This window comes from Thamnophis elegans, chromosome 4 (genome assembly GCF_009769535.1).
Source record: "Thamnophis elegans isolate rThaEle1 chromosome 4, rThaEle1.pri, whole genome shotgun sequence".
NCBI classification, from domain to species: Eukaryota; Metazoa; Chordata; class Lepidosauria; order Squamata; family Colubridae; genus Thamnophis; species Thamnophis elegans.
This window is the reverse complement of record NC_045544.1, coordinates 55,009,071-55,022,904: the sequence shown is the minus strand read 5'-3', so window position 1 is coordinate 55,022,904 and position 13,834 is coordinate 55,009,071. Positions and strand designations below refer to the sequence as shown.

The window sequence follows — 13,834 nt, the reverse complement described above, 5'->3', positions numbered from 1 at the left end:
TTTTGATGTATTTTGTTTCCCTGCATTATTTGTCTTTACTGAAACGGCAGGCATCAAAGCAATAGACTTACAGCATCCGAAGACAGAGGATCAGTGTGAGTTAAAGAGCATACATATAGTATGTACAGTTCGATCACTCTAAAGTTATTATGTACAGTGTAAACATTCATTTTTATTATATAAGAAACATAAATATCACAAATTTCACTCCACAATATATATTTATTTTGATTTTAAATAATGAAATCATCTCTTTGAAATACTATGAGAAACTCAAAAAATAGCTTGATCTTTTTTTAGGATTTTTTTTTTTGCAGGACTTTTTGCAGGATTGTTTTTTTAATGAGTCATCTTCAGAGGTTCTGGAGAGAGAAAGAAAGGGGAAAAAAAAACAAAAAAATATATGAGCTTAAGTGTTTAATACAGTTTAATGAAGAGTGATGATATTTCCTAAAAATTTGATTTCACTAATTGATAACTACTAGCTTGGATTCAAGTGTTTATGTATTCCCAGAAATGGAAAGAAATATACACCAGTTGATTTACGATTCTGACTGCAATGTCTCCCCTAGAATAAAGGTGGGTGCAAAGTCATAAACTCTGGACCACATGGGTCTCTCATCCTCTTTTGGTGTCCCCCACATCACCCGTCTGAAATGTCTTGACAAACTGAATGTCTGCACAGAATAAAAAGTAAAAAATATATATGCCAGTAATGTTTAATCCGATCATTTTACTTTAAAAAAATATGAAACCCACCAATTTAAGGAAAGGGGATAAAAATTCCAGTCCCATCTCTGTGATGATGTAATTGTACTATAGTGCCTTCCAAAAATGATTTGGAAAAATACAAATCCTGACAACCAAACACTCCCCTAATCCTGTCAAGTGGGGGGGGGGGGTTTGGAGGGGGGGGATGTGATGGGTGGTAGAGTTAGGAGGGATTTGTTAATGTGTTCCACCTCTCCTGCACAAGCTAGTGGAGATTGTGTGCTGGATCAATTCCATTTCCATGTCAAGAGGGAAATTATATTTAAAACAAACAAAGTAAATAAAAACTTTCCTTGATACAGTTTTTCTGTAGGCTGAGAGGATTTCTTAAGTCAACTTTTTGAGCCGGGTTTTCTTAATTAATGTTCTAAAAGTTGCAAGCTCCGTACTTCTATACAACTCTTCTATTAGACTGAGAGATTTTATCCTTAGGAGTAATACTAACAACAATAATAATATCACATGTTGCTTGTGCTCTAGAAATTAAATGAAAATCGATTCAATAAAAACATCACCTTCTTAGCATTTCTGTAATCCAGCCAAAAGAGAAATTGTGCAAATTGCATTATAAGGAAATCTATGACCAAACAGCAGATCCCACTTTATGTATGATTTCCCCAAATCTGCACACAAAGTCTTTTATAGTGCTCATGGCCTCAATATGGGAATATAAGCAATACACTTCTAAAGATGCTCTTAAATCATAATGCTTTTTCTGTATGCTTTGTCATAAATAGCCTCGGATAGTGAATTAAACATCTTCCAGTGATGACAGATGTCAAGCCATTAATCATACTAACTGGGTTGATGGCAGCCAAAGTCCAAAACAATTGATGCCTCTGAAGGAATCATTGCATCTATAATTAGATGCTGGAACCTCACATTGAAATAAAGGAAGAACCACAGTTTGGACAAAATCTTGGGAAAGTAGCATCCAGAAGAAGCTACTCTGTTTTCCAGACAAAGGAGAGAAAACTCATTTTGTTCTTCCTTTCATTTCTAGAGCCCAAAATTGCTTATTTTCACCTCTTCTAAGACCTCTTAGAATTCTGAACATGGATAGTTCTTATCAGTGACGTGCGGTGAGCTTCATGGCCGGTGAGGCAAGCGCAAAAGCCCCGCCGAAGCCCTGGCGCCACGTCCGCCATAGAGCAGGACCCTCACCGGCCATGAAGCTCACTGATCTATAACCACCCTTGGTAGGACCTTCTGCCCCCCCTCCCTCCACCCAGGACCTCCAACCATGTCCCTCCACAAGCCCCCACCCCACCCCGCCCCCCCTGGGCACCCCTCCCCTCCCCCTGGCCCCAAAGCCCCCACCGCCAGGGCCAGGAGACGCCACCGCCTCCCTCCGCGCCCGCCGCCATGGCCGCCGTGCCCACATGGAGCCACCGAGGCAGCACCGAACGAGTGCTGATCGAGCTACGCCGGCCAGAGGAGCGAGCCGCTGATGGGCAGAGGCGACGGGCTCCTGAGTGCATGCAGAGCACTTCGCTGAATGGCGTCCGAGCCCTGCCTGAGTGCCGGCATGCTTGCCGTAGCAGACACTGCAGGAGCAATTGTGGGGAGGCTGCAAGGTCCGGGCGACCCTCGCTCCCCAATTTCTTCCCCGGCGATCCCAAAGGTGCTCTGCACGCACTCAGGAGCCCGTCGCCTCTGCCCATCAGCGGCTCGGCGCGGCTCGGCGCGGCGCGGAAGGCAAGCCGGCACTTCAAAGGTATGCTGGCACTTTAGCGTGCCGGCAGGCAGGGCTCAGCCACCATTCAGCGAAACATGTGCAGTCCGAGAAACTTTTACCCTCCCGATTTGCTCGCTTTCTTTGGACTTTAAATTCTGCAGCCTCAAAAGTTTCTTGAGTTTTATTTGCATGCCTGGATCGGTGTGCATTGGGGGAGCGAAGGGAAGAAGAAGAAATTACTCCAGACAAGAAGAAGCCGATACTTTAGAAAAGAGAAAAAAGTTCCATTTTTCTGGGATTCTTTTTTTTAAAAAGATTGGCGAGAGATACTTTTTTTTTAAAATTGAAGCCAGCAAGTGTCATTTTGTTTTCTTTTTCCTTTTCCTCCGGGCAGGGGATAAGAATTGCCTGGCCTGTCAACCCAGGAAGAAGGCTGAGCAGTGGTTGTTGTTGTTTTTCTTTCAAAACCCCAAAGCTTTTAAGGAAAAAAAGAACTATCTCGTGGGCTTGATTTCAACCAGATGGCAGGCTGGTAAAAAAGAAAAAAGAAACTGAGAAAGAAGAAAAGGAAGGAAGGAAGGAAGGAAGGAAGGAAGGAAGGAAGGAAGGAAGGAAGAAGGAAAGGAAGGAGAAGGGGAGAAAAACCCCTACTGAGTTTCCAAGATGGGCACTGCCATTTGTACCCGAAGGCAGAAGGGTCTTTTGCAAACTGGGTTTTGTGTCTTGGCACTGGCCTGCCTGGGCTCTGGAGTTCTTTAAAGTGCATGCCGCCCGGCCACAAACCAGGACATGTTTCTCTCTATGGCGTGCTGAGGTGGCATGGCTTTAAAAAATAAAAAAATAAAATGAAAAATAAAAAATAATAAATGAAAAATGAAAAATAAAAAATAAAAATAGATGTGCCAGCCTGCGGGCCAGCAGAGGCGAGTAAAAAAACAAAAACCACACACACACGGACATACACATAATAAAAACAAATTACAATTATTTACATTATTCCTCCCCCCCTGCCCCCTCGCATACCTTCCAGCTGCGTGGAAAATGCAAGATTTGGTCTAGCCAGGGCCAGACAGGCTAGGCTAGTTGTTGCTAGAGTCACCACGTGGATGACTCTGCTTAAACGTTTTAAAATAGGCTCTAAACAAAGTGCCCTCTGCAGGAGGAGGCAGGAGAATCACGTGCCTCATTTGCATATGTAATTTTTCGCGTTTTAACCCTTGCTTGACACTTAAAAGGCGAAAAATTCCTTATGCAAAGGAGGGCCATGTTCTCTAGCCTCCTCCTACTAACTGCATTAAGGAGACTCAGAGTCACTGTGACTTAGAGTCTGGGAGCAACTACCTTGGCCTTTTTAATTATTTTAAAAATAGTTTCCTTTCCCTCAGGAGACTGGTGAGGCCCCACCTCCCTTGCCTCTAGTGACTGCACGTCACTGGTTCTTATAGGACCTTTAGTAGGATGTAGCTGAAGTAAGGTAGAAACTAAATAAATGATTGGAAGATTCTGTTTTGATATCTGCAGTATTTCTTACATCACTATCTTTAAATATAAAAGTACTAATTGCATGCATTTTGTTTATTGTTTGTCCCATTTGTATAACATTGTTCTGAGCTGTTGATCCTATAAGTTGACTTTCATGGCAGCTGCTGAAAGACTAGCCTCTCTTTTGGAACAGGAAACAAATATAGAGGGCTATTTTACAGGATGTTTGTTAAAATCCAAGTTCATCCAATGAAACTGGATGGTTGAAGATTCAGATGAACTGGGGGAAAATGCTGCTCACAGAGTATATAGTTCCATTCAGAAACTTACTAGAAAGAGTAGTCTTGATGGTTACTACCAGACAGCTTTAAAAGGGAATTAAATAAAATCATGGTTGATAAGGCTATTAATGGCCAATGCCCTATATTGCCTCCAGTATCAGATATATGTCTGTCCAATACTTGTTGAACAGTAGTGGGGAAAAATGATACCTAGAAGTAGCTGTTATGATTTGATCACCCTAGAATCTGAATGCTGGATTAGATTGTGTTTAAGCCTGATTCACCATGCTGCCTTTTATGTTCCAATGTTACACATATAGTCCAGTTTATTGTCTTTTAAGTAGGATTTGATATTTCCACACTTGTCAAGACATAACTCTTCCCTACCCTAGCTACCACAATGTGTGCACAAATAATTGAACATTATATCAGGGGGAAGCAAATTATATCAACTTTATAGTCAATGTTGGATCCTGACAAGCATGCCTGGCTGGCTGGTATCCTAAATAGGAACATGCTTGCTAAGATATTGCATGGCCAATATTTTGAACTAGGTACAGTTGTTTGTCATGAGGGTCCACATATAGATACCTTCCCCAGATATGTCAGTTACCACTATTTATGTCTGATAAGGTTCTTTGTCTCCCTAAATTCCTCTCCAATAAAAGATCTATACAAAGCTGTCTATTTTAACCATAATCCATGGAAGAGGTATTTTCCTTCGTTGATTGCTTTTTACTGGCTTAATACAGAACAACTCACTGCTTTGAAACTATTGCATAATTTCAGTCTCACATGTATGGGAACTCACAGTTTGAGAGTGACTGACAGATAATCAAGCTATGAGGCAACAATTTGTAAATGCAGATCTGGTATGTTCAAATAAACTTTGGGAATTGTCAGCTACATATTCAGTTTCAGTTAATCAGAAGGATATGAAAGAAAAAGCTATGGATTATCTATCTATCTATCTATCTGTGATCTATTTATCTATCTATCTATCTATCTATCTATCTATCTATCTATCTATCTATCTATCTATCTATCTATCTACCATCTATCTATCTTCTATCTATCTCATTAAAGGTAAATGCTTATGCAATGATCTTCAAAAACATGATTTTTACCTTAATTAAGGAGGAGACATACTGAGCTATAGCAGCTTAAAATTCACAGTTTAAGTAAAATCCCAGGAAACTGAATATGTTAACCATTTCAAACTACTAATTTTCATTAGTTTACATATACTTAAGCCCTGCAATTATCTTCTGGTGATATGAAGTTATATAAATATATATATATATATTAAGGATTAAAGGTCAGATGTTAATGTGATTGGAAACAAATTTCAACCTACCAGTGGGAGGCAATTCAGAAGACCCAGATCATCTACAGTGACATCATCCTAATTTTCTGAGATGGCTGGTTCAAGCAATTCTGTTTCATCCAGAAGGACGGGTTGGCTAAATTTTTCACTAAATGGCAGAGAAACAATGCACATTTTGTTGAGTCCCTAGGAGTGACTTAATCTTAGTGCTTTTGTCTTTTATTATGCCAAACATTATATGTCTTTACTGAAAAGATACATTTCAACTAGTTTTGTTATATAAAAGGACGTATAGCTATTCTATGGAAACATAATACAAAGCTTTTTTTTATTTAGTAATTATCAAACTACCATTTGAGAGTTAGGTCTCCAATTCTTTGCTAAATAATTCCTTTGCATGCAGAAAGATGTCAAAAAGTAACAAATAGAAAATGCAGAGGTCATGCTCGCCTTACTTTCAATAGAAAAATCTCCTGTGGTTTAAAACTATTTTTATTATAATTTGTCCTCAAATTATGTTTTCCATGCATTAAAAAGATGATTTTGTTCATGGGTTATTACTGTCTGATCCTTTTAAAACCCAGATATTTTTAGGCATTTTCCCTGCCTACCTTCTTTTTTCAGCTAGAACAGAGTCCAGGTACTTCTTCAGTGCCAACTTTTGTAGTAAAAGGCTGTAGTCGCTAGTGAAGATACCATCCGAGTGACGTTTGACTGGCACATGCTGATCAAGGGGATCGTTGTTTCTTCAAGTAAAAATGGAGTTGCAAGAAGCATATTAACGCATAAGCCTCTCAAAGAGTAGGTCAGTCAACATTCGTACTTTTATTGTAATTCTCACTTTTTTAAAAAAAAACAAAAGCAAAGCCACTTGTCTTAAAAGGTAAAGGTTTCCCCTTGCACATATGTGCTAGTCATTCCCGAATCTAGGGGGGCAGTGCTCATCTCCATTTCAAAGCCAAAGAGCCAGCTCTGTCCAAAGATGTCTCCGTGCTCTTGTGGCCGGCATGACTAAATGGTGAAAGTAACACTGTTACTTTTCCACCAAAGGTGGTTCCTCTTTTTCTGCTTGCATTTTTACATGCTTTCAAACTGCTAGGTTGGCAGAAGCTGGGACAAGTAACGGGAGCTCACTCCATTATGCTGTGCTAGGGACTCGAACCACCGAAATGCCGACCTTTCTGATCGAGAAGCTCAGCGTCTTGGCCACTGAGCCACCGCATCCCTTACGGGTTACCCATGATTAAATGTTTCTTGGGTTTGTGAACACATTGACTCTGAAGGGAAATCATAGCTAGAATGAATATCCAAGTATAAATTGCGGAATTTGGGCATGTAGCAAATACCAGTAATTATTATTTTTATTAGTCTTGAAATAGTATCTGTCATCAATAGGTGCCATCCACAAACTATCCAGCACATTTAAGTAAAACAGGGAAAATGAATTATTGACATCACTTTTTCAGTATAAAAGGCAGGAGAGCCAAGGCACAGGGTGTTTCTGGGCATGTGTTCTGCTTTACCAGAAGCATCTGGGTTCTTAATTGATTTGTTCAAAGTTTAATTCATTTGTTCACAGTTTATCAATGTAACTGGTTTGTACCTAATGCATAGTCATAGTGAGAAGGTTTTCATGTCACCACCATTTTTTATACAGCACACTATCAGAGCTTTTCCTAAATTATATTCTAGCTTCATTAATTTCCAGCATCCATCTCTTTCTCTTTCTTTCTTTCTTTCTTTCTTTCTTTTTTCTTTTTTTCTTTCTTTCTTTCTTTCTTTCTTTCTTTCTTTCTTTCTTTCTTTCTTTCTTTCTCTCTCTCTCTCTCTCTCTCTCTCTTTTCAACTTCAACGTATTTAATAAATGTATTCATATGTTGGATTTATATCCCACCTTTTCTCCCAGGAGCCTAAAGAATGATGTAGAACAATGCTCTAATTTTTTCTCTCTCAGGCTCAGCCTGGTGATCTCCTACTGTACATCAGTGGTGTCTGGCAAATCCATTGCAAAACACCCATCAGTTTCTGAACGGTCTTTAAAGCTCACCCCACATATATCCTATTGCAGCAGGTAGTCAAGACATTAATAACTGAGAGAAGGGCCCCCCATTCCAGGAAAGGTCATGACTGTTGTACCAGATGGAGTTGTGTAGTCTTCCTTGCCACACCTGCTTTCCTCTTTTTTTTACAATAACAAAGAGACAGTGCAATAATGTACTGTAAATATCTCTTCAGCTATAATTCAAATTACTAAATTCACTGCCAGGTTCTGTTAAAGTTTTTTTTCTTCACCATCGCAAACTTCTTTATCATTAATAGAAATATTTTTAAAAATACAAACTTCTGGATCATATGAACCATATAGGAATATTTAAAGATAACTTGCACTGGGGAAACACATGGTACAACCACTTACCCAATCCTTTTACTAATTAGGGATTCCAAATACTTCTTTGCAGAAAGTTGACCCAAAAGTTTGCTATAGCCACTTGTAAAGAGTCCATCAGCATGTCTTATATTTCTATAATGGATTTAAAATGTATGATGAATATTATTATACAGAAATGAAGATTAATATTTACTGATGATATGCACAAAAATTGCTATGAATTCCCTCCTTGTTGCAAAGTCTTTGTTTCAAACAGGACAAGTAGAACTACAGAGCAGAAAGCAGCAGTGAGTTTATCAACATACAATGTTTATTAGAGTTCAAAAGTTTTACCTGTCAATAGCTCTGGACATATCTAAATAGAACTTCTCATTTTCAGGTAGAGTAGCCTGAAGAACATCAGCATTGGGTTTTAATGAACTTTGGGTGTGATCAGATTCACTTTGTCCATCAAATGGTATTCTGTTACCTAGTCTGAGAAAGGTTGGAGGAGGGGGAAATAGGATGGTAGACAGTTTTGATAATGAGTTGGAAGGAAAGCATTGTCACAGGCAAGGACTTCGAAGATACTTTAAAGTCACCTACTCATGTCATAATAGTGGCATACCTTTGCATTGTCTAAAAGCAGAAGGAAACCATGCTGTACTCTCTGAGATTTTGAACCATTTGCCTAACTGAGTGATATAGATCAATTACTTAAATATGGATAATTGCTTTGAGATAAGCTATGTGGGAAAAGAACACATACATCTGACAGTAAATATGTATGAGCTGAAGTCCCCATTCTAACCTTAAAATAAAGCAGGAAAGGGGTTGATATCTGGGACCACTGAACACTGATTTTTTTTTTGTTATGTATTTCTTAAAAATAGCTACCTAGCTATATGATGATACATGATAGATAGATAGATAGATAGATAGATAGATAGATAGGTGATAGGTGATAGGCGATAGATAGATAATCCTAAATATTTCCTTAACACCTTTCCCAGAAATAATGAAAAGCTAAACAAAAAACATAAGTTTCAGAATTGTTCTATAAATTATGGCAGATATGATGGATTAATATTAAAGGTTATAAATAACAGGTGATTTGATATAATATAGACACAATATAGCAATAATTTCCCTTTCATGAGAAATCCTTTTCTGTATCAAAAAAGAAATCTGAAAAAATGTTAATATAATTAGTAAATGTGAACTAGCAATTTGCCCCATCCTCCTCCTGATTTGTTCACTTATTATGGTTAGTTTAAATAAATAAGGCTTCAGTCAATTTGTGGCCCAAACATGTTAATGTGAGGGTTATACATGCAGGATTGATGTTAGCTAGTCCAGACAAGCACAACTAGGGGTACTAGTTCTATCTTTATTATAAGGTCATAGATTTTTGCAAGACTGAAAATATTTTTCAGAATACTTTTACCTTCTGAAAAGCTAAGGAGTCTCTTTTCAGACACTTTCTCTTCTTCAGACTCAAATTTTAGTTATCAGACTGTTTTCTTGGCTGTGACTCTTCCCTCCTATCTGTCAAAGTCATTGCCATATAGCATTACGTAACAGAATAATAGAGTTGGAAGGGACCTTGAAGATCTTCTAATCCAACCCCCTGCTCAAGCAGGAAACCCTATATTGTTTCAGACACATGGTTGTCCAATCTCTTCTTTAAAATCTCCTGTGATGAAGCCCCCCACAACTTCTGAAAGGAAGGCATTCAACTGATTAATTCTTCTAACTGTCAGAAAAATTCTCTTTATTTATAAGTTTTTCTGTCTTTAACTAATTCCCATCCATTGCTTCTAGTTCTACCTTTAGATGTTTTGGAAAATAGATTGACCTCCCCCCTCCCTCTTTGTAGCAGCCCCTTAGATATTGGAACACTGCTATCATGTCATCCCTAGTCCTTCTTTTCATTGAATTAAACACTCCCAATTCCCATAACCTTTTTTCATATGTTTTAGTTTCCAGTCCTCCAATTATCTTTCTTGCTCTGCTCTATACTCTTTCTAGAGTCTCAACGTCTTTTTTATAACATGGTGACCAAAACTGGATGCAAAGTAATTACATGAATAATATATTGTTTTCTGGACAAAGTAATGCAACTTCCAGAAAGTTTTTCTCCATAATTCTAATCTAGATTACCATAGTGATTTTTCCCCCCGTTTGCCATCTAAGTACTAACCAGGCCAACCCTGCTTCATTTCTTAAGATTTATAATAAAATGCTTTCTGGATATCTCAAATATCTCTTATTGCTAAGGGAAGTCCTTAAGTGAAGGTGTGTCTATTTTCTTATGTGTGACATAGTAATGTGTGCTCTTTTATGTGAATGAAACCATGCAAAACAAGCTTAGAATTCAGATCCCAGAGCACCAAATTTATGACAATTATTCAAGTTTCTCATAAACAAATATAGTGACTACTTTAACAATTTTCCAAATAATTAAGAACATCTTCGTTATATTCACAAGCTAGTAGCTGCATAATGACATTACCTGATTACAGTTGTATGTGCATTTGCATATATGGAAATATATCCCCCCTCACACAAACACTAACCCCAGCCTTGAATATAATAACACCCAAACTGAAGCATGGTAAATCCCTCAGTTAAATATCAAAATATATTTACTGAACTAGTTTATCTTTTCTATCCTACTCCATGTATACAAATAAATTCCAATTGCAATAGCTCAAAAATACCTCATTATTTAGTTACCTAAATAAATGCTCCGGTATCTATTTGTTAAAGAGTAAAAAGTAGTATAATATTCTTCAGATGACTTTGGGACAGTGGAAGCAATATTTGCCATTAGATTTGGCTATCAACACAAGTAAACATCTGTCTTATTTCAGTCCCTAGGATTCAAGTAGTTCTTAAATTTGCAAATCATGTTATCAGTTGTAGGAGAGATTGCTTAGGGTTTTCTTACCTTATAGCTGAGTATGATCCTAAAGGAGGCAAGGCAATGGCTTGGGAGCAGAAAACATGGAGGAATGTAAAAAAGAGGAGAAGATGGGAGCTACTTCTGTGTTCCATGTCTTTTGACCTGGATTGGCAAAAATGACAGAAATAAGCCCTTCATATTACCAGTGTAAAATAAAAATCTTGTCAGAAGTAGCCTTCTGTGGAAAATCAGTACTATTGATATGGTAGAGGGGGGAGGAGAGAGAGAGAGAGATGGAGATTTATAGTAAATGAGATCTACAGTAGATATAGATGTAAATGTAGGTATAGATATATAGATCTGTGTGTGTGTGTGTGTGTGTGTGTGTGTGTGTGTGTCCCTCCCCCTCTCCCTCTCTCTCTTTGCGTGCCTGTGCTAATTTATAGCTTAAAGTATGAATTAAGAATGTGGATAGACATTTTCATTAAAATACTCAAGCGGCCAGAAATTTCTTCATAGTGAATATCTGAGGTAGGGATTGTTATGCAGGTCTACACAGAAGACTCTGCTGATTTATACAGAAAAACTATTATTAGTAATACGAATAACACCAATAATATATTGAATGTCATAGCTATGCTCAGCTACTTGATAAATACTTGCTTTCATGAGGTAAAGCATATGGCAATGTAGAGAAATTTTAAATGAATCCTGACATAAAAAAGCAATGACTGAAGTTGAGGTACATAGGATGGGGGAGAGGTGGAAATAGAGTGATTGACAGACAAACAATTTTGTTAATTATATATAATTAAAGTGTCAAAATATTAACTTAGATCATCTTGATTTTCAAAGTAATTTTACCCCGTTGTTAAAAATAGCATCAAAGAACTTTTGCTTTGAAGTTATGGCAGAAAATAGAGCCAAAGATTTGTAACACTAGTAAACTTATTGAAAATTAGTCCATAACATCCACATAAAGAGTTCTGAGATTAGAGACAAGATAGAGGAGGAATAAACTTGTTGATGGTGATCCATTTTCCTGAAAATATTTATCCAAGGGAGAGTGTGATCAAATAAAGCTTCTGTTATAAAAAAACAAACATAAATCTTCAAGCTGCTACAAAATGTTGTTTTTACTGCCATAGACTAACACAGCTTCCCCTCAGGAATATCTTCACATTGTTCGGCAACTGAAATTCTATGTGAAAAATTATGGTTTATTTCATTGTTTTAAAAAATCATTTTGTCTGATCACAAGAATAAAGTTAATGTAAAAAAAATTATAGAGAGTACCACTGAAATTTAAGTGAATAATTTTAGAGAAATGGAAGTTAAAGCATATATTTCTTAACTACTCTTTAAACACGTGAATGTGAAAAATGATGGGGTCAAAGTCTTCATTATTTATTTACAAAGTTTTAAATTGCATATAAATGTAAAAGAAATAATTTAAATGATTAGAAGGAAGTGAGTAATAAGTATTCCCCTTTATTAAAGGAAAAGGGAAATTCAAAGAATATGAAATCAAGAGTATGAAATATGCATTTTTAAAAAGAGAAGCTTTTGTTATTTGAGAAAGAAATCAGAAAATCACCTCAGAAGAGAAATTCATATTTTGAATTCATTTTCAACCTTCTTACACTACATTGTGATAACTGTTACATTATTATTAAATCATATCAACTACACATACATACAAAAAATCTAAAATGGGTTAAAGAAAAACAATATTTCTCTAGACTGAAATGAACAAATATCAACTTTTACTTACAAAGCCAGAAGATGGACTTTTGGATTCCTCAAAAATACAGTAATGGTGATTTTTGCACAAGGGAGACTTGGAGCTCTCCTTGGTGCTGAATTTCTCGTCAATGTGTCACACTTTTTCTTCAGATACTGAGCAGAATATTCAAAGGCAAATATCTAGTCTGCTGGTCTGAAGTTTACCAGCCTGCTTTTCTTTGCGCTTAGTGCAGCCTTTCCAGCTGCCTCATTTAATAGGTTTATATACACAGGACCACTTTTCCACTTCAGAAACAGCTATCGCATTATGCAGGAGACGTCACATTCCCCAGGGGGTGTATGGAAATATCCGTCATGGTTTTGTTAAGGATATTATGAGACAAAGGAAGTTCATATTTAATTCAAGGGAAGGCATCCTCCCCCCCCCCCCGATTAGTCGATTTATCACTTGACTGATGAACATCTCAAGATGAGTAACATTGGGCCAGGCAAAGTGTTCAACTGCTTTTGGGGATGTGGAATTAAAGCTGGTAAGACAGAAACCTTATCAACTAATATTGATGGGTACCCCTTTCCAAATTCCTTGAGGAGAAAGATGGTTACAAGTGTCTAGCATTCATACAGAACATCAGTCAAAATTGTAAGAGGAACTGAGAGATGTTTGATATTTTCAAAGCCATTGAATTTGTTTGAATTCTATCACCCATAGTTGAGGTATGTATTAAGATGAATTTTAGGAAGTTAAATAAATAAGATATGAAAATAAACTCAATCATTCTAGCTTGCAAAACAGTTCTGAAGTAATGCACATGTGACTTTAACAGTGCATGGGGAAGAAAAAAAAAATCTCCTAAGTAGAATTTCCTACTAGTCTCAATTTTAGCAGAACGAATGCTTGCTTTTAATTTTTATGATTCGTGAATAGAGTAAAAGAGAATACTGGCCTCTCTTTCTTTTTGAATTATCAGTAGGCCATATTCAAGTTCCAATGCTAAGTGATTAGCCAAGTCTTCTTGAATATTTTGAGAAAATTTGCTCTGTCAATCTTTCTAGAGTTACATCTAGCTTAATTCTTGGAAAATTATTCTAATTTTTTGAAAACTAACAATACCACTACAATTGTTCTAAGAACTGAAAATAAATTTAAGCTATCTTTTGAGTTTACTGATATTCGTCATGCTTTGAATCCTAGTATATTCCTACAGGTATAATATTTTTCGTTATCTGTATTCTCATTTTAAATACAGTATTTTTGATCATTTTAGCAATAGAA

The 13,834-nt window shown here is 37.0% G+C and overlaps 1 protein-coding gene across 1 annotated transcript; it reads right to left on the bottom strand.

Annotated features, from left to right (window-relative positions):
- Positions 1–215: 215 nt before the first annotated feature.
- VIP (vasoactive intestinal peptide) lies at positions 216–12,783 on the bottom strand. The gene is made up of 7 exons (XM_032216618.1): positions 12,590–12,783; positions 10,861–10,977; positions 8,262–8,402; positions 7,956–8,060; positions 6,151–6,285; positions 5,570–5,687; positions 216–362 (listed from the first exon to the last, which is right to left on the bottom strand). The coding sequence occupies exons 2-6, from the start codon at positions 10,965–10,967 to the stop codon at positions 5,618–5,620; spliced, it is 558 nt and encodes a 185-aa protein (XP_032072509.1). The 5' UTR covers positions 10,968–10,977; positions 12,590–12,783; the 3' UTR covers positions 216–362; positions 5,570–5,617.
- Between the last annotated feature and the right edge of the window lie 1,051 nt (positions 12,784–13,834).